Source organism: Acinonyx jubatus, chromosome B4, assembly GCF_027475565.1.
Source record: "Acinonyx jubatus isolate Ajub_Pintada_27869175 chromosome B4, VMU_Ajub_asm_v1.0, whole genome shotgun sequence".
Lineage (NCBI taxonomy): Eukaryota > Metazoa > Chordata > Mammalia > Carnivora > Felidae > Acinonyx > Acinonyx jubatus.
In genome coordinates this window covers 122,574,335-122,598,931 of record NC_069387.1, presented here as the reverse complement: position 1 = coordinate 122,598,931, position 24,597 = coordinate 122,574,335, and the positions used below count along the sequence as shown (strand labels likewise).

At 42.0% G+C, this 24,597-nt stretch overlaps 1 protein-coding gene across 2 annotated transcripts in view; it reads left to right on the top strand.

Annotated features, from left to right (window-relative positions):
- The first annotated feature begins 3,016 nt into the window (after window positions 1–3,016).
- ALDH1L2 (aldehyde dehydrogenase 1 family member L2) overlaps window positions 3,017–24,597 on the top strand; it is a 67,314-nt gene continuing 45,733 nt past the window's right edge. Inside the window, exons 1-4 of one of the 2 annotated variants that reach the window (XM_027070951.2) lie at window positions 3,017–3,196; window positions 14,919–15,063; window positions 19,648–19,882; window positions 22,711–22,876. In XM_027070951.2, coding sequence (XP_026926752.1) covers window positions 3,020–3,196; window positions 14,919–15,063; window positions 19,648–19,882; window positions 22,711–22,876 — 723 coding nt within the window. In that variant the 5' untranslated portion in view covers window positions 3,017–3,019. Of the gene's footprint in view, window positions 3,197–14,918; window positions 15,064–19,647; window positions 19,883–22,710; window positions 22,877–24,597 lie in introns of those variants that run through there. The other variant, XM_053226678.1, reaches the window with a different exon arrangement.

Genomic DNA, 24,597 nt, shown 5'->3' with positions numbered 1-24,597 from the left:
GAAAAAACCTCTTTGACCTCAGCCGCAGCAATTTCTTACTCTACAAATCTCCAAAGGCAAGGGAATTAAAAGCAAAAATGAACCACTGGGACCTCATCAAGATAAAAAGCTTCTGCACTGCAAAGGAAACAATCAACAAAACTAAAAGGCAACCAACAGAATGGGAAAAGATACTTGCAAATGACATATCAGATAAAGGGCTAGTATCTAAAATCTATAAAGAACTCACCTAACTCCACACCCGAAAAACAAATAATCCAGTGAAGAAATGGGCAAAAGACACGAATAGACGCTTTTCCAAAGAAGACATCCAGATGGCCAACAGACACATGAAAAGATGCCCAACGTCACTCCTCATCAGGGAAATACAAATCAAAACCACACTGAGATACCACCTCAGGTCACTCAGAGTGGCTAAAATGAACAGTTCAGGAGACTATAGGTGCTGGCGAGGATGTGGAGAAACAGGAACCCTCTTGCACTGTTGGTGGGAATGCAAACTGGTGCAGCCACTCTGGAAAACAGTGTGGAGGTTCCTCAAAAAATTAAAAATAGAACTACCCTATGACCTAGGAATCTACCCAAAGGATATAGGAGTGCTGATGCATAGGGATCCTTGTATCCCAATGTTTATAGCAGCACTTTCAACAATAGCCAAACTATGGAAAGAGCCTAAATGTCCATCAACTGATGAATGGATAAAGAAGATGTGTGGGAATGCAAGCCGGTGCAGCCACTCTAGAAAATAGTATGGAGGTTCCTCAAAAAGTTAAAAATAGAACTACCCTACAATCCAGCAACTGCACTATTAGGCATATATCCATGGGATACAGGTGTGCTGTTTTGATGGGACACATGCACCCCCATGTTTACAGCAGCACTATCAACAATAGCCAAAGTATGGAAAGGGCCCAAATGTCCGATCCAGCAATTGCACTATTAGGCATTTATCCAAGGGACTCAGGTGTGCTGTTTTGAAGGGACACATGCACCCCCATGTTTATAGCAGCACTATCAACAATAGCCAAAGTATGGAAAGAGCCCAATGTCCACCAATGGATTAATGGATAAAGAAGATGTGGTATATACATACAATGGAGTATTACTTGGCAATCGAAAAGAATGAAATCTTGCCATTTGCAACTACGTGGATGGAACTGGAGGGCATTGTGCTAAGTGAAATTAGTCAGCCAGAGAAAGACAAAAATCATATGACTTCACTCATATGAGGACTTTAAGAGACAAAACAGGACTTTAAGATGAACATAAGGGAAGGGAAACAAAAATAATATGAAAACAGGGAGGCGGACAAAACAGAGGAGACTCATAAATATGGATAACAAACTGAGGGTTACTGGAGTGGGTGGGGAAGAGGGTGTGGGCTTAATGGGTAAGGGGCACTAAGGAATCTACTCCTGAAATCACTGTTGCACTATATGCTAACTAATTTGAATGTAAATTTTAAAAAATAAAAAATAAAAATTTTTTAAAAAGATGGTTTATATATACAATGGAATACTCCTTGGCAATGAGAAAGAATGAAATCCTGCCATTTGAAGCAATGTGGATGGAACTGGAGGGTATTATGCTGAGTGAAATAAGCCAGGCAGAGAAAGACAGATACCATATGTTTTCACTCATATGTGCATCTTGAGAAACTTAACAGAAGACCATGGGGGAGGGGAAAGGGAGGGGGAAGTTATGGAGAGGGAGGGAGGCAAACCATAAGAGACTCTTAAGGACTGAGAACAAACTAAGGATAGATGGGGGGATGGGGGAGAGGGGAAAGTGGGTGATGGGCAGGGAGGAGGGCACTTGTTGGGATGAGCACTGGGTGTTGTATGGAAACCAATTTGAAAATAAATATATTTAAAAAAGAAAAGAAAAGAAGCAAGAAGTCACAATGTGCAGTCAGGGAAGTGTGTTGAATTGGAAATGGGTAATTCCCAGAGCAAAACTCTAGATGTTTGCTGCCGTTCTCCAAGCTTTAAAGATGGTTTTTTTCTCTCTCTCCCTCCTTCTTAAACACATTCATTCATCCTCTCTTTTAACAAGTACTTTTTGAACTCTGCTTAGTGCTAGATATTGTAAATCTTGATAAATCAGACATGGACTCAGCTTGCAAGGAGCTTCCAGTAGAGAAGATGACAGGCACACAAATAGCAGTGACAGACTGAGATGTCAGAAGAGATGCACAGACAAAAATCTTCCCCAGTTCAGAGGAGTTAAAGATTACTTCGGGGGAATAAGAGGGTTAAGGGAGGAAAGAATCAGGAAAAATGCCTCCCAGAGGCAGAATTTGAGCTGTGCCTTTAAGAAAAGAAGGAATTTGGTCGTGCTGAGATGGTGACAAGTGACAGGTGACAAGCTTTTCTGGGAAGCATTGTCCAGGAAAAAAAGAATCAGCAAGCACCAGAGTTAGGCTAAATTATATATGCAAAGGAGCAGCAAGAAATAAAAATGCCAAATTGCAGATGGCCTTGAATGCCAGGCTAAGGTGTTCCGTTTGAGACAAATGCTTAGCTAAATGAGCATTCCTTCTAGGGAGATGAGGGAAAAGGGTGTGTATCTATCTATGTCTGTCTATCACCTGTTGGGGACCAGCTGTGTGCCAGGCCCTTTGCCAAGTGCTTTATACACAGTCTCTCATTAACTCCTCTCATCAGCTTACAAGATAGGTATCAGGATCCTATATAGCTAGGTGTCCCCCCACCTTATCTTTTCCTATCTTTGCCTTCTCAGGACTGTTGTGGGCCTGACTTGGGGTGTCAGGTTGACCATTAATAAGGCAAATCCCTGTGTACCTCGCAGGGTTTGAGTAACTGGAAGGCGATCTCCCAGCTGGTAAGTACCTGGGCCACAACTGGAAGCCATCCCTCCCTCTGGGTACCAGCGTGGCACCGGGATTGCGGCCCAGCGCCTCCCGGCGGCCGGCGCAGGCCCCGCCCAGTCGCAGGGGATTGGCCACCGAGCCCGGCCAGCTGAGGAGGCAAGGCCGTGCCAGCCGAGGGGGCGGGCCATGGGCTGGTCCCAGGACTGGCGGACCCGGCGAGCAGCTATTGAGGCCCCCGGGCGCTCGGAGGCTGCAGGCCGCGCGGCCAGGCTGAGCCCCAGCCGTCGCGCCGCCGCCCGGGCGCTCCCTTCCATCATGCTGTGGCGGGGCAGCCAGGCGCTCCGGCGCTTCTCCACCGGCCGGGTGAGTCTGGTCCCGGGCGAGCGTCCTGGCTCTCTCTCACCGGAGCTGCTTTCCAGACCCCCGGGCGGGGCGGGCGGGTCGGGAGGGTAGGGAGGGCCGGGCGGCGGGGCTGGGGGTGGGCAGCGATGTTCAGGCTTTGCTAAAAGCCAAGACAGCGTTTTTAAAACTAGGAGACTGCCGAGAAGGATCCGGAGAGGGTCTTGAGTATGGCTTGCCAAGCGAGCCATTGTCTTCTCCGGGGAAGGGGCTGAGGATGCGGCTTTTGAACATCTACGGTCTGGCTGGGATTGACAGGGTGGGGACAGTCACTTGGCAAGGGGGACAGGGTCAGCTTCCTTTCCTTTTTTCATTTCAATGATGACATCCCTGGTTATGAGATGGAGCTGAAGTACAGGACCGAAACCGTTTCTGGAGGACAGTAGTATTCAAGTCAGCCGCGTGGTCCTGGGCGGCCTGGGAGTGGGAAGCCCTGGCATTGAGGATCCATTCAGATTTGGGCCCTCGGAGCTGGTGGCTGCAGGCTCATTTTTCGCGAGTTGCAGGCGGCAAGATTGCTATGATTACCAGACGCTGCAGAAGCAGCCACTCTGGAACATTATTAAACTGTAGTTAAGAAACGAGCCGTGGCCCAGCCCCGCGCCTTAGAATTGCATCAGCTCCTCCAGAAATGGAAAGAGAGCAGACACGTTGCATGTGACCCCTGGGAGAGATGCCTCCCTGCATTTAGGCAGACTCTAAACTGTTTAGGGAAGGAAAAAAAAGCATGTCATGTACATCATCTCTTCTATAGGAAGTGCATGCTTCCTGGTCTGTGAAAGAATTTGCTTTTCAATTCCTCTTCTTTGCCAAAGCCATATGTGCATGTATACAAATCCAGACGTAAGAAACTTGAAGGCGGAGAGAAGTCTTGAATAGCACCAAGAACCGGCAGAACGATGCATACATGGAAAATCTTTTGTCTCCCAGACGACCCCAAATAATGAGGATTCGTCACTTTACCCCATCCAGTCCTAGTAATTGGGGAGTATTCGCCCTTTTAAAGAGGAAGAAAAGAGAAACCTGCTCTTGGAGAGCCTTTGCTTGCTCTGAACTCCTCCTTAGCTTTCTCCCGCCACGTGGCACCTGGGGATGTGGATTGGATGGCACCGAGAGCAAGGGCTTGTGCCTGCCTATTTTATTGGCCTCCTCTGTCAACACCTTTCATTGAATTGCCTTTTTTGGAGTGCAGAAGGGAGTCTCAAAGAACGAAAAGATTGCAATAGTGGGTTTACATAAGATTTCAGTAATTAAAGTTGAACATCCCAGGTGGCAAATGACATGAACAGAAACATGCATGTGGGGAAGCACCAGGCACGGTCAGGGGTCTGGGGTCTGACTGTACATGTGAAAGAGCAGCAACATTCGTTTGGGAAGAAGACAGGTTCTTCCATGGCCAAAAGGAAGACGTGGAATAAGTGAAGTGTTTGGGATATTCTACTCCATAGAAAATGGGGATCCATCCTTTGGACGGTTTTCTAGTAAGAATTGTCCAAAATCAAGCATGGCTAGTGGGAACGTAAAAAGGTGCAGCCACTTTTGAAAACTGGCGATTTTTTATAAAGTTAAACATACACCTATAATATGGCCCAGCAATTGCACTCCTAGGTATTTACCCAAGAGAAGTGAAAACTCATGTTCACACAAATACCTATTTATGAATGTTTGCAAAGGCTTTATTCATTATCACCAAAAACTGGAAACAACTTAAATGTCCTTCATCTGGTGACAGGATAAACAGTGGATAAATCCATCCCTACATGGGAATCCTACTCAGAAAAAGAAAGAGGAAGGAACTCCTGGTGTGTACAAAAGCATGGATGAAACTCAGATGTGGGTGCTGAGTGTCAGAAGACGGACTCAAAGGGCTATGTATTATATGATTCTGCTTATGTGACATTCTGGAAAGAGTAGAACTATACAGTGATAGAAAAAAGATCGGTGGTTATTAGGGGCTGGACATGGGGGAAGCATGGACTCTAAGAGACTGTCTCTCAAAGGACAGGAAGGAATATTTTGGCGGGGGATGGGGGGTGATGGAACTATTATTTTTTTTTATTTTTATTTTTTAAATTTATTTTTGCGACAGAGAGAGACAGAGCATGAGCAGGGGAGGGGCAGAGAGAGAGGGAGACACAGAATCAGAAGCAGGCTCCAGGCTCTGAGCTGTCAGCACAGAGCCCGATGCGGGGCTCGAACCCACAGACTGTGAGATCATGACCTGAGCCGAAGTCGGATGCTTAACCAACTGAGCCACCCAGGCGGATGGAACTATTCTTTCTCTTGATTATAGCAGTGATTAGGTGACTGTGTGTCTGTCAAAACTCCCAGAACTATCCACTGAAAAGGGTGTATTTTACTGCAGGTAAAGTATACCTTCATCTTTAAAAGTGAAAAAAATCACACGTTTTTTTTTTGTTTGTTTGTTTGGTGTTAAAGCAGAATGAAAAAAAAAAAGAGTGACACATTTCTTAGAACCTAGCAAAATCCAATGGGAAAACTAGTTTATAACACTTCCTGCTAGAGTCGATTTTTTCCATCCTCGGTCTTAAAGAAGTGGACTCAGAAATATTTAATGATTTTGGCTTAATGATGTGGCTGGATCTTTTTAACTACGGCCACTATCCATAGCAATAAACCCTTTGTCTATAGTTAGTGTCGTACACTTCCATTATCTTGCCTGGTTCACTCCTCCTTAATTTCTCCCCATGGGGGGGATTATTTAGCCTTCATACTATTTGGCACTTTGTAATTTAGCTTCCTCTGCCAGTGTCTGGGATAAGTCTGGCTGGTGGTTCTGGGTTCATAGCCTGGTTCTGGAACTTGAGGTTACTCTATGATCCAATTTAAGAGGTTGGACCCCTCCCTACTTCTTGGAACCAAGTACTGGTTTATACCCTAATTCTAGCAACCAGGTCCTTGTTTCTGAATTACCTGACCCCCTGCTTTCATGTCAAGTTTGTTTTGAGGACCTTCAAATTCAACTTCAAACCATATTTGGTTGTGTACTGAGCACTTGTTCTAAATCCTGAGGATATAATTATTTAATAAATAATAATAATAATATAATAATAATAGGTAGCATTGACATAGCACTTAGTATGCACCAGACACTGTTATAAATGCTTTACATTTATGCACACTTAATTTGCTTACTATCTCAGTGAGGTAGGTACTATTATTACCCATTTTACAGATAAAGAAACTAAAACTCAGAGAAGTTAAATAACTTTTTTAGAGTCTCACAGCCAGAAAGGATAAAACAATAAACAAGAAATAAACTATCCCTGCTTTCAAAGAGTCCGTAGATTAGTGGAACAAATGATTAAACTTGTGGTTAAAGAATAATAATAGACAATATGCCAAAAAGGAAATACAAATGGATAGTGCAATATTAAAAGGCACTCAACCAAACCAGTAATCAAAGGAATGCAAATTAGAACAAGATATAAGATTTCACTCATCACATTGGCAAAAATCATAGAAGTTGACAATATTGTGTGTTGGCAGGGGTGAGAAAATAGTTCCTCAAATATTCTAGAAGCCAATTTGATGGTATCCATTAACATTTAAGTTTTAAAAATGATCCTACAATTTCATTTGTAGATATCTGAGAAAAGCACTCCTGCATGGGCACAGGAAGCATGTACCAGGATACCCATTGCCATGGTATTTGTAATAATGACAGACTGGAAGCCAAGCTGTTCCTCAGTAGGGAAATGAACAAATAAACTGAGACATAGCTACGCTCTGAAATGCTGTGCACCAATTTTAAAGAATCAATTATAGGTACTAACAAAGTTATGGGACATTACACATAATATGACTTAATTTGTGTTATTTTTAAAACACAAAATAATATTTTATGTATACACTTCGATATATGTAAATGTCCAGAAAAGGTCTGTAGGATGCACAGCAAACCATGAAATGTTTTTTTCTGGGGTGGAGGGGGAGAGGGAAGTGGGATTGGGAGACTCCAGTCTTATCTGTGATTGTTTCATTTAAAACAAATTTTTTTTTACATTTATTTTTGAGAGACAGAGTGAGAGACAAAGCACAAGCAGGGGAGAGGCACAGAGAGGGAGACACAGAATCCAAAGCCTCCTCCAGGCTCCAAGCTGTCAGCACAGAGCCCGACGTGGGGCTTGAACTCATGAACCATGAGATCGTGACCTGAGCTGAAGTTGGATGCTTAACCAACTGAGCCACCCAGGTGCCCCCCCAAAATTTTTAATGTGTACTTATTTTTGAGAGAGAGCAAGCACATGCGAGTAGGGGAGGAGCAGAGAGAGAGAGGGAGGGGGACAGAAAATCTGAAGTGGGATATGTGCTGGCAGCAGGGAGCCCAATGCAGGGCTCGAACTCAAGAACTGTGAGATCTTGACCTGAGCCGAAGTCGGACGCTTAACCGACTGAGCCACCCAGGCGCCCCTGTGATTGTTGCATTTTTAACAAGGAGATTGTGTGTATATGTTAAATATGTAATTAAACATTAATTTTAAAAATTCTATGCAATGAGAATATTACAGATAAATGCAATGCACTGAAGTCCTCCCCTTCTAGCAGGGACTGGAGTCCATTCCTGGATCTAGTCCTTTGGACTCTTTCCCTACTTTTACCCAATCTTTGACATGGTCTTTGGTCACCAGCCGCACCCAATCTTTAGGCGCAAGGCATCCCCAGCTGGCCTCACATGCTAACAGACCCTGTGTTGACATCTCTGTTTTAAAAACCTCTTACCAGGGTACCTGGGTGCCTCACTCAGTTGAGCGTCCAACTCTTGATTTCAGCTCAGGTCATGATCTCATGGTTCGTCAGTTCGAGCCCCGAGCCAGGCTCTATGCTGACAGTGTGGAGCCTGCTTGGGATTCTCTCTCTGCCCCTCCCTTGCTTATATATACACTCTCTTTGTGCGCAACTAACAAAGTTATGGAACTTTCTCTTTCTCAAAATAAATAAATAAACATTTAATAAAAATAAAAATCTTTTATCCTTTTTATGATAAAAAAAATGTTGGCCAAGGGGTGCCTAGGTGGCTTAGTGGGTTAAGCATCTGACTTCTGCTCAGGTCATGATCTGACAGTTAGTGAGTTCGAGCCCCACGTCAGGCTCTGTGCTGACAGCTTGGAGCCTGGAGCCTGCTTCGGATTCTGTGTCTTCCTCTCTCTCTGCCCCTCCCCCACTCATGCTCTGTCTCTGTCTCTCAAAAGTGAATAAATGTTTAAAAAAATTAGAAAAAAAAATGGCCAGATATCCAAGAAAGTCCTCATTAATACGTACTTTATATGATTACACAATGGGGAAAAAATCAAGTTGCACAAGTTTGTCATTTATGGTGGTGTCTTGAATCTTGTTTGAATCTTACACAGATTTACATCTATGCAGTGTGGAACTTGTTGCTTCTGATGATCAGTATGAGGGTTTGTTACAATCAGTACCATGGGCTTTTACGCTATTCCAAGCTACCTCCTGTGAATGTATTGATGGTGGCTTATTAAGTCAGCTTTTATTTTCACTGTGTATCTGCTCAACTCTCAAACTCAAGAGGGGTGCCCACCTGAAGTTAATTCATGCCTCGCCTGAATGTGTGTTAATAGAGAAATAATATAGCATCACTCTTGTGCTTAAAATCATTCATTCGGTGGATCTCACTGTCTTCACAATAAGGTCCAAATTATTTGCTGTAGACAAGGCTCTCCCTAATAGGTCTTCTGACTCTCCCTAGAGAGTCACTTGTCATCACTCCCCAACTTCCAGTATTGGACCCACTTTGCCCACTCCTTCACTTCTTTGTAAACGCCACCCCCCTCTGCCTGAAACTTCCCAAGGACCTCTGATAATCCCCGCCCTTCTCTTGGCCAACTCTTAGGATGAGCGCTCTAAGATTCAGTCAAGGATTTCTTGGAAAGTCTTCCCCTTTCCACACCCACACTGTGCTTTCCTGTCCAGCTCTATGATGCTGATATGTCTTTACTGCTTCCCTGCTAACTGGCAAACTCCTGAGGGCAGAGACCAGTCTTCTTTGTGCTTTTACTGTAGGGATCCCCCCCCAAAAAAAACGCCCATGGAAGCTAAACAGGCGAGCAAATGAAGGATTTGAGCCTGAGGGAGCGAAAGGCCATATCCAACCAGAGGAAGGGGGGCAGCTGCTGCTCAGCTCTAGCTGACTGTTGCTACGTCGAAGTGTAGACCATGGTTGACGAACCTCCTGAGTTCTAAAAAGAAGTCAGAAATTCAGCCTGCTAATGTGAAAGCTCCTAAAAATCTTATCACAATTCTTTTACAAATGCTCTGTGGGCCGAATAAAATACTCTTGTGGGACAACTGATTTGCGGTGCCTACCAGGCCCTGGGCACGGAGCATGGTAAATGCTCAGAACATGTTCGTTGAGCACGTCTTGCACACTGTCAGGCATGATTTGGGGCACCATGTGCCGCATGTTCCACAAGGTGCTAGGCATCTGGATGTCTCTGAAAAATTGACTTGGTCTTATTCTTCGGTAAAACTGTCAGTTCTCACAATTCCTGACGTGGAGAGCTTTGGCCTTGTTTTACACCCCTCTCAAATGGTTCTGTAACGGTATCGTCTGCTTCGCAAAAGCGTTTCGGATCAGGGCTGACTTGTAGTGCTGTGCCATTAGGCTTTCTATAGAGGATTGTGTTTTGGTTTTTGGTTTTAATCCTTGGAGCATAATCAGAATTCTCATTAATTTGCTTCCTGAAGGAGTCCACCAGGATGTGGATAGCCTGGGAATGCAACATTGAATAGTTTAAATAGCAGAAGCTCTGGGGGTGCCTGGCTGGCTCGGTCAGTAGAGCATGTGACTCTTGATCTCAGGGTTTTGAGTTCAAGCCCCATGTTGGGTGTAGAGATTACTTAAAAATAAAATCTTAAAAAAAAAAAAAAAAAAAAAAAAGAAGGCAAAAGTTCTGTTCCCTGCCAAAGGCTCTTCTAGGCAGAATGCCATCATTAGAGAAACCCAAGATAGTGGCACTTACCGCCAAGATTTATAAATGCTGTGGGTGGTTTTATGCCTCCCTGTCTTTCTCACCAATATAACAGGCACTTATAGTGCCTCAAAGAATGTTCTCTGGTCACCAGATCCAGCCTACAAATGAATGGTGCTTTCTCCCCTGTCAGGACCACCATGGTATTTCCTTAGAAAGTCTTATGGAACTATTTCCCACAATTAACCTGTCAAACTGTTACCATATTTTTCTTTTAAAAAAAGGGGGGTTGGGGAGGGAGGACAGGAGTGCCTGGGTGGCTCAGTTGGTTGAGCATCTGACTTTTGATTTCAGCTCAGGCCGTGATCCCAGGGTCATGGGATCGAAACCCCAGTCGGGCTCTGTGCTGAGTGTGGATACTGCTTAGGATTCTCCCTCTCTCTCTCTCTCTCTCCCTCTCTCTCTCCCTCTCTCTCTCCCTCTCTCTCTCCCCGTCTCTCTCCCTCTCTCTCTCCCCCTCTGCCCTTCATCCCTGCTCTCAGGCTCTCTCTCAAATAAAAAATAAAATAATATAAAATATTTTAAAATGGGGGGCAGACCTTCAGTATAGGAAAACAATAGAAGCTTATCTGCTGAAGTGTGATAGATCTGAGTTTTGCTTCTGCCCGTGGTTAGCCCCGTCTGCAGGCAGTTTACTTGACTTCCCTAAGCCCTGTGTGTTCTCATTTGTAAAATGGGTTACTGTGAGGTCTAAAGGCATAAGTAGTTGATAAAATGTTTTAAATTGATTAACAGGGCTCAACGTGGTGTTGGGCTCATGGTACATTTCCAGTAGGAAAGTTCCATCATCAACATTTTTTATTTACCTAAGTATTACTTGTGGCATAACAATAATAATAATAATCATAATAATAATTAACATTTGTAAAGAGTTTTTAAAAAATTTTTTTAATGTTTACTTATTTTTGACAGAGCGTGCGCATGAGTGGGGGAGGGGCAGAGAGAGGGAGACAAAATCTGAAGACAAAATCTGGATCATGACCTGAGCTGAGATCAAGGGTCGATGCTTAACTGACTGGGCCACCCAGGTGCCACTGGATACTATTATTATTCAGATTTTAATTGATGAGACCCAGCTCAAAATCCTATGGCCTGTGTTATGGAAAAACGAAGGAAACTAATAACCAGAGTTAGAAGCTGAGAGCTGCCACTTAGTAGCTGTTTGACTCCAGGCTATATCTTAACTTCCAGGTGTTCTAATATCTTCATCTATAAAGTGGCTTAGGGATGCCTGTCTCCAGGAGTCATCGAGCGATCAAAATGAGGTAATATATGTGAAATACCTGGCACTTACAAGGGTCTCGTTAAAATGTTGACTAAGGGTCGCCTGGGTGGTTCACTCAGGTCATGATCTCACAGGTTCGTGAGTTTCAGCCCCACATCGGGCTCTGTGCGGACAGCTCGGAGCCTGGAGCCTGCTTCGGATTCTGTGTCCCACCCCGCCCTCTGCTCCTCCCCTGCTCACGCTCTGTCTCTGTCTTTCTCTCAAAAATGAATAAATGTTTAAAAAAAAAAAGTTTGCTATTATTTCCACCCCTTCTTCCTGATCCAAGCTTCCCAGGGTAGAACCTTTTTGCGAAGCAGGTAGGTACACGCTCTCCATGCAGCACAGATTCTCTGACTTTAGTGTGCCTCTCAGTCGATGGGGAGCTTGTTAAAATGCAGCTTCCTAGTGCCCCGCGTCTGACTCAGGAGATCTGGAGTGGGGCCCAGGAACCCACACTTTTAGCACATCCTCCCCACTGATTCTAACACAGCCATCACAGCGTACGTCAGTCCTCAGATCACACTTGGAGAAATAAGAATACCCCAGTCTGGTGTTTGGGAATTCTGCCAACTCATTATAAACGCACTTACCATCCTAAAATCCGAACATGTCTCAGTGTTGGAAACTCACTTTTGTAGCTTCAGCTTTAGCATGAAGCTCAGAAACTGTTTCAGTGAATGTAGCATTTCTAGAGATACTGACATTTCTTTAAATGCTGTCTTTCTAGGGGAGCCTGGAATCGAATTGAACTCCAAATACCCAGGTGACAGCTGAGCACAGCTTTACATTTGAACCATCTCAGCCTCTTAGCTCTTTTGTGTGCCAAGGGTAGTATTTTAGAAGGCTTAAACTATTTGGTGTTGGTAGCGGTGTGAGGCAAAGCCGGATTTTTAAGATATGCCATCATGTCTGTTCTAGTTCAAGCCACAGCATAAATGATAGGATTTGGAGATGGAATGCTTACAGAACATTTTGATTTTTCTGATAAGAGTAAATGAAATAATCACGTATTATCTGTAGGCAAACTATGCTGTTGTTGCAGAGTTAATCTGTTTGCTTGAAAATATTTGTTAGATGTTGAAGCTGTAGGCTCTTTGGGGATAGAATCTTTGGCTGGCCCTGGAAAAGATTTTTTTCAAGTAAAACCTTCATTGTTTTCATTATCAGCTCAATTACAGGGAACATGTGAACCCATATGCTTTAAGTTCATGCCTAAAAAGGGAAGCTGTCTATGCCCTCAGTAAATTGGGAAATAAGGGGAAATTGTTTCCTCATAATCAAATTTTCACAGTGAGGCTTGACTAATTTAGAATGACTTTCTAGTACATTAAAGAATCCCATTTAGAGTGAAAGGGAAAGATATCTAAATCCAAGTCCTGTGGAGCTGTGTTCTTTTTTTTTTTTTTTTAACGTTTATTTATTTTTGAGGGAGACAGAGACAGAGTGTTAGTGGGGAAAGGGCAGAGAGAGAGGGAGACACAGAATCTGAAGCAGGCTCCAGGCTCTGAGCTGTCAGCACAGAGCCTGATGCAGGGCTTGAGCTCGCAAGCAGTGAGATCATGACCTGAGCTGAAGTTGAGCGCTTAACCGACTGAGCCACCCAGGTGCCCCATTGTTACCTTAGCTTTGCAAAAGATTCCATTTGGAGAGAATTTACAGGAGGTATAATTGCTTAAAGAGAATTCTTTAAAACTACAACTCCTTAGCACTGTTCTTATTTAAATGGTGTCTGTATTTCCTGATAATATACTTTTGTACATCAGTGTTAATCTTCTAAAAGGAAGAGAAAAGAGATGAGTGGTGGGAGCTCATTTTTATTATTTTTAAGTGCATACGTAGGCTTTGAAGTCAGACAGACCTGGATTCAAGTCTCACCTCTCCTCCTTTTTGCCAACATGACCTTGAGGATATAATTGACATTTCTGAGCTGTGGTTTCTTCATTCATAAAATAGTGTAAAATGGGAGAAAATCAAACATGATAGTTGCAATGATTAAATGAAATGAAATGATGTGCAGGTCTTAATTCTTTACCTGAAACCTGAAGGACACGGGCACCTGGGTGGCTCAGTTGGTTGAGCGTCCTACTTTGGCTCAGGTCATGATTCACTGGTTCATGGGTTCAAGCCCTGTGTTGGGCATTGTGCTGACAACTCAGTACCTGGAGCCTGCTTCAGATTCTGTGTCTCTCTCTGTCCCTCCTCCACTCACATTCTCTTTCTGTCTCTCAAGATAAATAAATTAACATCAAAAAAAATTTTTAAACCCGAGGAACAAAACATATTTAGAGATTTGGAATTACATTTTAGAAAGTCAATGTGGTACATAGATAGTACATTACATATCATCCACAGCAGGGTCTGGGACAGTATCTGTAACCAAACACATTGATTTTTCTGCAGCAAAACATACAAATGTTCATACAGTCCTTATGAATACTATAATTAAGATTATAATATTTAACATAAGCAGTATGTCAGCCCAGGTCAAGTTTGAAACCAAATGAATGTGCACAAACTTACAAGAAAGCTGTAAGGACTAAAAAGAATGTTCCATTGGAGCAATCCAGGTTTTGAGGCCTAAGGAACTTGGGCCACTTGCCAAAGATTTTGGAATTTTGGACTATATAAAGAAACATGGAGCTGTATCTAGGATGTAGCAAAACCTCTAAGACATGATTGAAGCTTTTACCACAACAGTCCTTTGTGTCAGATACTGCATTGAGCTTCTTACATGTTAATATTAAGTCATCTGCTTCAATCAAACTTGTGTGAGGTTGGTGTTATTATTCCCATTTTACAGGTGAGGAAAAAAGGCAACAGAAGTTCGTCGCTTGCTTAAGGACACACGACTAAACAGGAGTGGCACTTGATTTTGATTTCGGGTAGTCTAGCACTGGGGTCTGCCTGTGACCCCCGTGTCATACGGCGTGTTAGCTCTTGGCCTCTTCTGGAAGTTAAGAGATGAGTCCGGCTCTTCTTTCTATATTGCAGGGTCACAAAAGCCATTGTCCTATTGAAGCAGATCTTGCTCAGAATTAAACTCCTTTTAACTATGAAACTTACCCTTACTTGTTAACATCCGGCTTCATTTCACCAAGGAGTTGGAATGGCTTGTAAAATATATGCAATCCCAATGATTATGATGAATAATCAGGGGGATTAGAGCAAAGGGGAAAAAAGGAATACGTCGGCGTGACATTATTTTCACTGCTGTTTATGTGTAAAACAGTTTATGTGTTTTCACTACTGTTTATGTGTAGCCTAGGTTCAGCGTGTGTCAATAAAAATTTTATTTTGTAGATCTCTGTGTTGTTTCCTCAAGTCATTTTGCATGATTGGAAAAAGAGTGTTGGTGACCCATATGTCTTCTAACCATGCCGACGTCTGTCATCATTGAATTGCTTCACAGGCCTATTTCAAAAACAAGCTGAAGCTGGCACTTATTGGTCAGAGCCTTTTCGGACAGGAAGTGTACAGTCACCTCCGCAAAGAGGGCCACCGAGTTGTGGGCGTGTTCACGGTTCCAGACAAGGATGGCAAAACTGACCCGCTGGGTGAGTGTATCTTGGAACAGCTGAATCAAGGACTCTGCACTGACCCAGCTGGCTCAGGCCCCAGCTCAGACCCCTTATGCCTTGTTGGCATTTCTAAAGCTCTATTTCTTTGCCACAGCTCCCAAAGACCCAGACTACCTGCCTCCCCCCTGGATTCTGCTACACGCACTCTGCCTCTTGAAAGCCTTCTCAAGCTAGGTCTATTTGCAGACTCAAAAATGCTCCTTTGTCTGTGGGCCCCAAGACAAAGATGCAGGCCCCCACTGTGTTAAGAATTTCTCCACTTACCTCCAAGGTCCCTCAGAGGAATTTTCAGGTTTATGTTTTTTCTGAACTACACTTGTGACTTTCCAAAGGTGTTATGAGGCATCTAGAATAATGTCTGATTCAGAGGTGCCAATGGAATTGAAGAGAGGACCGCATCCAATGATAGAAATTGATGTGGGGTCATAAAGAATATATTTATGTCAGAACAATGATAGCTTGGCTGCTTGGCTGTTAAGGTAAGGTAAAGAAGATAGCCATTCTCAAAGCAAACGTACAATGAGATTCTGATTTACAAGTATGCAGTTGACCCTGAACAACACAGGAGTTTGAGGTGCTGACCCCCTACCTAGTCAAAACTCCACATATTGCTTTTGACTCCTCCAAAACTTAACAAAAAATAGCCTACTGTTGACTAGAAGGAAGTCTTAACTGTTAACATAAGCAGTTTATTACCACATATTTTGTATGTTATATGTATCGTATACTGTAGTCTTATGATAAAGTAAGCTAGAGAAGAGAAAATGTTATTTAAAAAAATCATAAGGAAGGGAAAATACATTGACAGTACTATATTTATTTAAAAAATTCACATATAAGTGGACCCACACGGTTCAAACCCGATGGTTCAAGAGTCACCTATAGTTATGTTGAGGACGGGTGCAAGACGCGGAGATAGAAATGGTCTACAAATTGTACAGATAGGGCATAAGAATGAGTGACTAGCTATCCTGGCTTATAAATCAGATCTTCAGAAATCACTGGAACAATGCGACATATTGGCTGATAAACACTGATCAGTGATAACCCTAAAATTGTAGCCTTTTTTCTTGGAAGAAATAATTCTGGGGCTTATCCTATCTTGTTCTACTTTTAAAAATATTCTATTTTAACTTTTTTTTTCAAGAGTCATGCTAAAAAAAAGTTGGGTCAAAGAGCACATATGCATATATGAATTTAATCACTTGATTTAGAAATTATCCTTGGGGGGGCACCTGGGTGGCTCATTCAGTTGAGTGTCCATCTGACCCTTGGTTTCAGCTCAGGTCATGATCCCAGGGTCGTGGAATAGAGCCCTATGTTGGGCTCTATGCTGAGTGTGGAGCCTGCTTAAGATTCTCTCCCTCTGCCCCTCTCCCCCACCCCTGTGCGTGCGCACGCTCTCTCTTTCCCCAAAAGGAAAGAAAGAAAGAAAGAAAGAAAGAAAGAAAGAAAGAAAGAAAGAGAAAGAAAGAAAGAAAGAAAGAAAGAAAGAAAGAAAGAAAGAAAGAAAGAAAGGAAGAAATTATCCTTGTTTCAGAAAAAAGCTATCCCAACCTGGGGAATTCTGAGGGAATCTGCCTCGTGAATTTGGACCTGGTTCCCAAGGCAGAAAGGGACGGATGCCTATTACTGGGACTATCTGTCCTATTATTAGCTATTTGCAGCAGCCTTGTGGCGGGGGGGATATTTGGGAGGACTCATATTTGGGATATCAGATTGGTTGTTGAATCAGGGAAGCCCCAAATAATATTAGCTTAAGTAACATGGAAGTCCATTTCTCAAGTCTGAGTTGGCCATTGGAGCTGTTGTGGCAGCTCTATATTTATCACGATGCAGACTCTTGCTGTTTGTTGTTTTCTTATTGTCAACACTGGGCTTCCATCTCATGGTCCAAGATAGCTGCTTTTTAAAAAACATTTTGTTTAATGTTTATTTATTTTTTGAGAGAGAGAGAGACAGAGTGTGAGCCAGGGAGGGGCAGAGAGAGAGAGAGAGGGAGACACAGAATCTGAAACAGGCTCCGGGCTCTGAGCTGTCAGCACAGAGCCCGATGCAGGGCTCGAATTCACAAGCTATGAGATCATGACCTGAGCCGAAGTCAGACACTTAACTGACTGAGTCACAAGCATGTGACTCTTAAAACTCCTTTAAAAGTATGGCCTGGGAAACTAACTTTCCCTAGTGTCTGGTCCCGGGGCCGGGACCTCCTTTCCGTTCGTTGTGGCCATTTGGGCTGCTAGCAAAACATAGAAAAGAAAAACTACCAACTTGACTTGTAGAGTAGCCTGGGATGTAGTACAGCATATAGTTAACTGTATATGTTCTGGAGTCATGCAGTTAATCTGACTCTGCCACTTACTAGCTGCATGAGGTTGGGCAAGTTGTTAAAACCCACTAAGCTTAGTTCAACAGCACCCATCTTACATGGGTTAGATGACATAATGTATATAATGTGCTCATCCCTGTGCCTAGTTCATGAAAAGGGATCAAAATGACAGTGGCAAACCATTCTTGTTATCAGAATAGCCAACTAGAGCAGTGGAAAATAGCCCTGGGGCAGCCACAAATCACTATGGAAGGATCATAGCCTATCTCAGTGTAGTAGATTTTTAAAATGAAGACTTCTAGGTGTGCCTGGGTGGCTCAGTTAGTTAAACCTCCAACTCTTAATTTCAGCTCAGGTCATGATCCTATAGTCATGGGATTGAGCCTTGCATTGGGCTCTGTGCTGACGGCATGGAGCCTGCTTGGGATTCTTTCTTTCTCTGTCCCTCCCCCACTTGTGCTTGTGCACATACTCTCTCTCTGTCTCTCTCTTTCTCTCTCTCTCTCTCTCTCTCTCTCTGTATCTCAAACTAAATAAACTTAAAAAAAAAATGAAGACTTCTAAGTTTTTCATTTGATTTTTCTTTCCCAGTTTAACGTTGCACAGTTTCCTCCCAATTTCACATTTTTTACCACCATTTATTCATTTTCTTATTATCTGAAAATGATTTATTTACCGTTTTTTTTAACATTTTATGAACATTATTATACTGGTCTCTCACATCCTTCCAAGTGTATTGATCAAGGCATCGGCTTGATGGCCAGATTTCTTCAGGACTCACTTAAGATTGGTAACTATGCTTTCTGGTGGAGGCATTATCCCCTCCAAAGTCAACGAAGGTTGATTAAATGGGGGAGAAAGGAAAAGGAGCCCAAAAATACAGATAAAAAGCCTTTCTTAAAGCTTTAAAAAATTGCCTAAAATGTAGTTGCTTTGTATTGTTGGTGGAAAATAAATATATATACTTAATATATGTAAGGTTTGTAGTTAGTAAAAATGATATTTTATTATGGAGAAAAATGAGCTGTGCTACCGGCACTTTGGAGGGCCACTCCTTTTCCACACAGAGGTAGATGGAGCTGTTCTTTTGGGAAGAGAGAACATTTTCCACAGGAATGAGCCTCAAATCTTCTCCAGTATGGCAGAACCCTCACGAGGAACATGTGTTCTCCATTCTTGGCCTCTCTCTTCCACTAATTTATCTGACTGGTGAATTTGGGAGAAGGAACTAGATAATAGACAAGCCCAGCTCAGATCAAAAACGTCCTCTCTTCGTCTTTTGGGATCTGCCTGTTTGGTGGAGAAAATGTGTTCTCATTATAGTTTGCTCTGTAATAAAAATGACTTCCCTCCAGGAAACAGGCATGGGATGGGACTCATGGTTTTCCATCTGTGCCAGAGGCTGAGTACGTCTAATCTGAGTGGTGATGTAGCAGCACTTGGCTCCAAATCTAAAAAACAAACAAACAAACAAATATTCTTTAAGTGGCTATATCAGTAATAAAAGTATAATTTTTTATCTGTAAAAGAGAAAAGCTTTAGTTAAAATTGTAAAATGTTGGGGCACCTGAGTGGCTCAGTTGGTTAAGCATCTGACTCTTGATTTCGGCTCAGGTCATGATCTCACAGTTTTGTGAGTTCAAGCCCTGCATCCGACAATAAGTGTGGAGCTTGGTTGGGATTCTCTTTTGTGTCCCTCCCACCTCTTGCATGCACCTGTTCTCTCTCTCTCAAAATAAATAAATAAACTTAAAATTTTTTTAAATGTTATGTAGCCACAAACTTTTTTTTAAGTTTTATTTATTTATTTTTGGGAAGCGGGGGCAGAGAGAGAGAAAGAGAGAGAGAATCCCAAGCAGACCCCATATTATCAGCTCAGAGCCTGACGTGGGACTTGATCCCGTGAACCGTGAGATCATGACCTGAGCTGAAATCAAGAGTCTGATGCTTAACCGACTAAACCACCCAGGCACCCCTAGTCACAAACTTTTGAGTTTAAATATATTATGCCTCAAATATATAGGTAAAAAATCGCATTAGAAAAATGGATGGATCATGATAAAATTGTAACAGGTCAAATTCTGGTGACCATCTAAATTGTTCTTCAACGTGTTTTATTTGTCAATGTTTCATGAAGCTGGAAAAGTGCAATGTGTGAATCCACACATTGCACATATAAACTTATGGCCAAATTTTTTTTTAATGAAAATCATTTTCTCTTTCCTGCTCAGCTTTAGCTGCAGAGAAAGATGGGACCCCCGTGTTCAAGTTCCCCAGATGGAGAGTCAAGGGCAAGACCATAAAGGAGGTGGCAGAGGCCTACCAATCTGTGGGTGCTGAGCTAAACGTGCTTCCCTTCTGCACACAGTTTATCCCCATGGATGTAATTGACAGCCCAAAGTATGGCTCCATCATATATCACCCCTCCATCCTTCCCAGGCATAGAGGAGCCTCTGCTATCAACTGGTGAGCATTTTTTAAAATTACAGAGAAGATGGGCCTATTTCCATTGCCTATAATCTTGTATTTTTTTACCTAGGGGATCAAGGAACTAGGTGTGCTTGAGGAGGTGTGAGGCCCTGATTGATTGCTACTAGTGCATGAACTCCCCTGAGACATAGAGGTACAGCATGGGCTAGATAGCATTTCCCAAGAATAGTCTATGGAGTACTGGCTTCATTAGGTTTAACTAAGTAACTGAGCAAACAAAGGTTCTATAGTCAGACAAGTTTGGTTTATGATAGATTTCTTGATCACAGGACTTCTTAGAACCTATTATATGTGTTGAGTGAGAGAGCATTATAATCTCTAGGAGGGAATCTGAGTATACAATGTTCCCAAACTTATTCGACCATAGAACTGTTTTTGCACAGAGAATCTCAAGTACATGTCAGGAAATGCTGAATTACCTGAAATTATCTTCTTTGTTATCTGTCTTCTGTTCAACTTTAAGCTCCTTGAAGGAAGGGATTATGGTCTAACATTTTTATTGCTGTAGGTACACTTTTCTGCCTTCTCTCCTTTACCTGTGCATCTCCTTGATATCTCTCAGTGTCAAGTTATTAATTAGGCAGAAAACTACACTTAGTTTCAATGTGGTGAATAACACTTCATTGTATTTGCATGAATTGATTTTTTTTTTTTTTTTTTTGCTATTTTAAATGGTTCTGTGTGGTTATCTTTGCATTTAAACTTGTATTTTTTCTCATTTCACATTTCTTCTACATGCAGAATCACTGGGTCAAAGTATATGAATGTTTGCAAGTCTCTTGATAACATAATGCCAATTAATTCCTCAATATTTCTGAAAAGAGTGATTGATTCATTGACTTAGGTCTTGCTCGATTAGTAGCTCTGAGATTTAAAATTATTTAGGTCTTAATGCAAATGACATATCAGATAAAGGGTTAGTATCCAAAATCTACAAAGAACTTAACAAACTCAACACCCCAAAAATGAATAATCCAGTGAAGAAATGGGCAAAAGACATGAATAGACACTTCTCCAAAGAAGACATCCAGATGGCCAACTGACACATGAAAAAATGCTCAACATCACTCATCATCAGGGAAATACAAATCAAAACCACAATGAGATACCACCTTACACCTGTCAGAATGGCTAACATTAACAACTCAGGCAACAACAGATGTTGGCGAGGATGTGGAGAAAGAGGATCTCTTTTGCATCATTGGTGGGAATGCAAGCTGGTGTAGCCACTCTGGAAAACAGTATGGAGGTTCCTCAAAAAACTAAAAATAGAACTACCCTATGACCCAGCATTTGCACTACTAGGTATTTATCCAAGGGACACAGGTGTGCTGTTTCGAAGGGACACATGCACCCCCATGTTTATAGCAGCACTATGAACAATAGCCAAAGTATGGAAAGAGCCCAAATGTCCATCAATGGATGAATAGATAAAGAAGATGTGGTATATATATACAATGGAGTATTACTCAGCAATCAAAATGAAATCTTGCCATTTGCAACCATGTGGATGGAACTGGAGGGTATTATGCTAAGTGAAATTAGTCAGTCAGAGAAAGACAAAAATCATATGACTTCACTCATATGAGGACTTTAAGAGACAAAACAGATGAACATAAGGGAAGGGAAACACAAATAATATGAAAACAGGGAGGGGGACAAAACAGAAGGGATTCATAAATATGGAGAACAAACTGAGGGTTGCTGGAGGGGTTGTGGGAAGGGGGATGGGCTAAATGGGTAAGGGACATTAAGGAATCTACTGAAATCATTGCTTCACTATATACTAACTAATTTGGATATAAATTTTAAAAAATAAAAAATAAAGTTAAATAAAAAAAAAAGAAATTATACCACAAAAAAAAAAATTTAGGTCATAAACATGGATGATGTCGATATTAGCCTGCTCTCTGATATACTTTTATATGTATTTGTTCACATATTCAGCTTATTGGTTGTATTATATGCTCTTAAGGGCCAACATTTTCTTTTTCTTTCTTTGTTTTTTAAGTTTATTTATTTATTTTGGGAGAAAGAGAGTGTGTGCGTGAGTGTGTACATGAGTGGGGGAGGGGCAGAGAGAGAGGTAGAGAGAATCCCAAGTAGGCTCTGTGCTACCAGTGCAGAGCCCCACATGGTGCTCAGTCCCATGGACTGTGAGATCATGACCTGAGCCAAAATCAAGAGTCAGATGCCCAACCAAGTGAGCCACCCAGGAGCCCCCAGGGCCAATATTTTCTCTTAGGCTAAGCTTCCTAGAGCATAAAATACAAAGAGTTGGATTAACCAACCATCTTTTACTATAATTTACATGGACAATCTAGAGCTAATTCTAGCTCTGACACTTATATCCAAATTATATCATCTCAATTAATAATCAGTTCTCCTTTACTGAGTATCTTCCGCTTTATTTTCCTTTATCTTATTCTGCCTAATACAGGGTCAACTATGATGTAGGAATTGGACCCAGGTGGGCAAAATTGCTTGATGCCACAGTAGAAAGCTGGCAACTGGCAGTTAATGAGTGGTAGTAATGATGGGCTCCAGTGCCCTTTTGAATAGACTAGCAGTCATTAGTGTGTATTAACAAGAAAGACTATAGATATGGGAATGTACAAAATAGTGGTACCATTAAGTAGTGATTTTATGAATGCTGACATCTCCTGGCTTTGCTGTTAATTTCTCATGGTAGCTTCCCTCACTGTCTACTTTCCATTATAACTATCTTGTACTTTAATATCACTAACTCATCACTTTGTCATACATTATACCAACATTTTAAGTTGAAGCTCTTCTTTTCACAGGACTCTAATTATGGGAGATAAGAAAGCTGGGTTTTCTGTTTTCTGGGCTGATGATGGTTTAGACACAGGACCCATCCTTCTTCAGAAGTCATGTGATGTTGAACCCAATGATACAGTGGATGCACTTTATAATCGGTTTCTCTTTCCTGAAGGAATCAAAGCCATGGTTAGTATATTTATGCCATCGAGAAGAATTTAGTAAACCTTTAAGATTTTAGAAATATTTTTCTTTTATTGAGAATTTTCCTATATTAATTGTTACACACAGTATAAAGCTGAAAAACAAAGTTAGATTTTATATTTGCCAGTAGGATGGTATATTTAGGGTGGAAATCTGAATGTTAAAATTTCTTAGTTTGTGAAGCTATCTTGTTCTTCTGAGAGCACTGATAAAATGGATGAAGTAGCAATGAAATGGCTTCATTTATTTTGCCAAATTCTTGAATCTCCAACCCTGTTTATAATGACTAATTGTAAAGAAGTGTACAGACTCTTAAGAAATTTTGCTCTGGAAGTTGGACTTCCTTCAAAAGTATTTGAAATCAGTCTATGTAACAGGGTGAAATTTGGCATTGCTTAATTTTTTCAGATGGGCTCTGGGTAAAAAGCTCAAAGCACATGCACCACAACATAAAAATATATTAGCTTGTAGAAATACCGAAAGATAATTTCAGTGTCATTTAATTTTTTCCGAGTTCGATATATATAGTAGAAGCAGCCACACAGAGATGGACATTAGGAAAAAACAGCAGCTATGGATTTAGGAGGAAAGACAGCAGTGATTTGTTTGTATCATTTAATGATTAAGAGAGTAGGGCACTGGTGTCAGAAAGACACCAAAGTTCTCATTCTACTGCTTACCTGTTGTGACAGTAGGCAAGTCGCTTAGCTTCGCCAGCCTTGGTTTCCTTATCTGTAAAGTGTAGATAACTGCCTGACTTACAGGCATGCTATGAAAATTAGGTAGCATTTGTGTAACGTGCCTGGCACACAGTAGGTGCTAAAAAATGATCATTACAATCAAAGTAGTGTTGGGTGTGTTCAGTGGCACTTGCTCAAGCCCAGATCATGTATCCAATGATATTATGGCTACAAGTGGGCAAGTGAATGAGCTATGAACTGGCCCTGTTCTCAGGTCTCTCCATCCGCATACTTTTGGGGGGTGGGCGTTGGTCAGCAGCTGTGTATGCTGAGAGCGAGGTCTGGGAACTGAAGCTCAGGTAGGCCTCCCCATGAAGGAGAGAGACTCTCAAGGCAAATGAGAATCTGGCACAGAAGAGAATTCAGGGCACATCCCAAAGGCAATCAAACTCATGGGTAGATTTTAATTATTTTTAAATTTCAGGTGTCCTACACTAGAAAGTAAGTTGAATTTCTTTCTTTTTTTTTTTTTAATTTTTTTTTCAACGTTTTTTTATTTATTTTTGGGACAGAGAGAGACAGAGCATGAACGGGGGAGGGGCAGAGAGAGAGGGAGACACGGAATCGGAAACAGGCTCCAGGCTCTGAGCCATCAGCCCAGAGCCTGACGCGGGGCTCGAACTCACGGACCGCGAGATCGTGACCTGGCTGAAGTCGGACGCTTAACCGACTGCGCCACCCAGGCGCCCCAAGTTGAATTTCTTAAATATAACAACGTACTGCTTTCTAGAATCATCATGATAAATAGAAATCACTCACAGTGACTTATTTTACAATTATATTACTGAAATTCCCACTGGGTCATCAAGGGATGTTGAAATTTGTTGAAACAAGGGAGTCATTTTTAAGAGTACAGGCTTGATATTGGCAATAGGTAGACTTGGGTGGAGATCTTGCTTCTGATGCCTATTGGCTACCTCTGCTCTTGAGCTAGTTGCTTCACTTCTCTAGGCCTCGTTTTTCTCA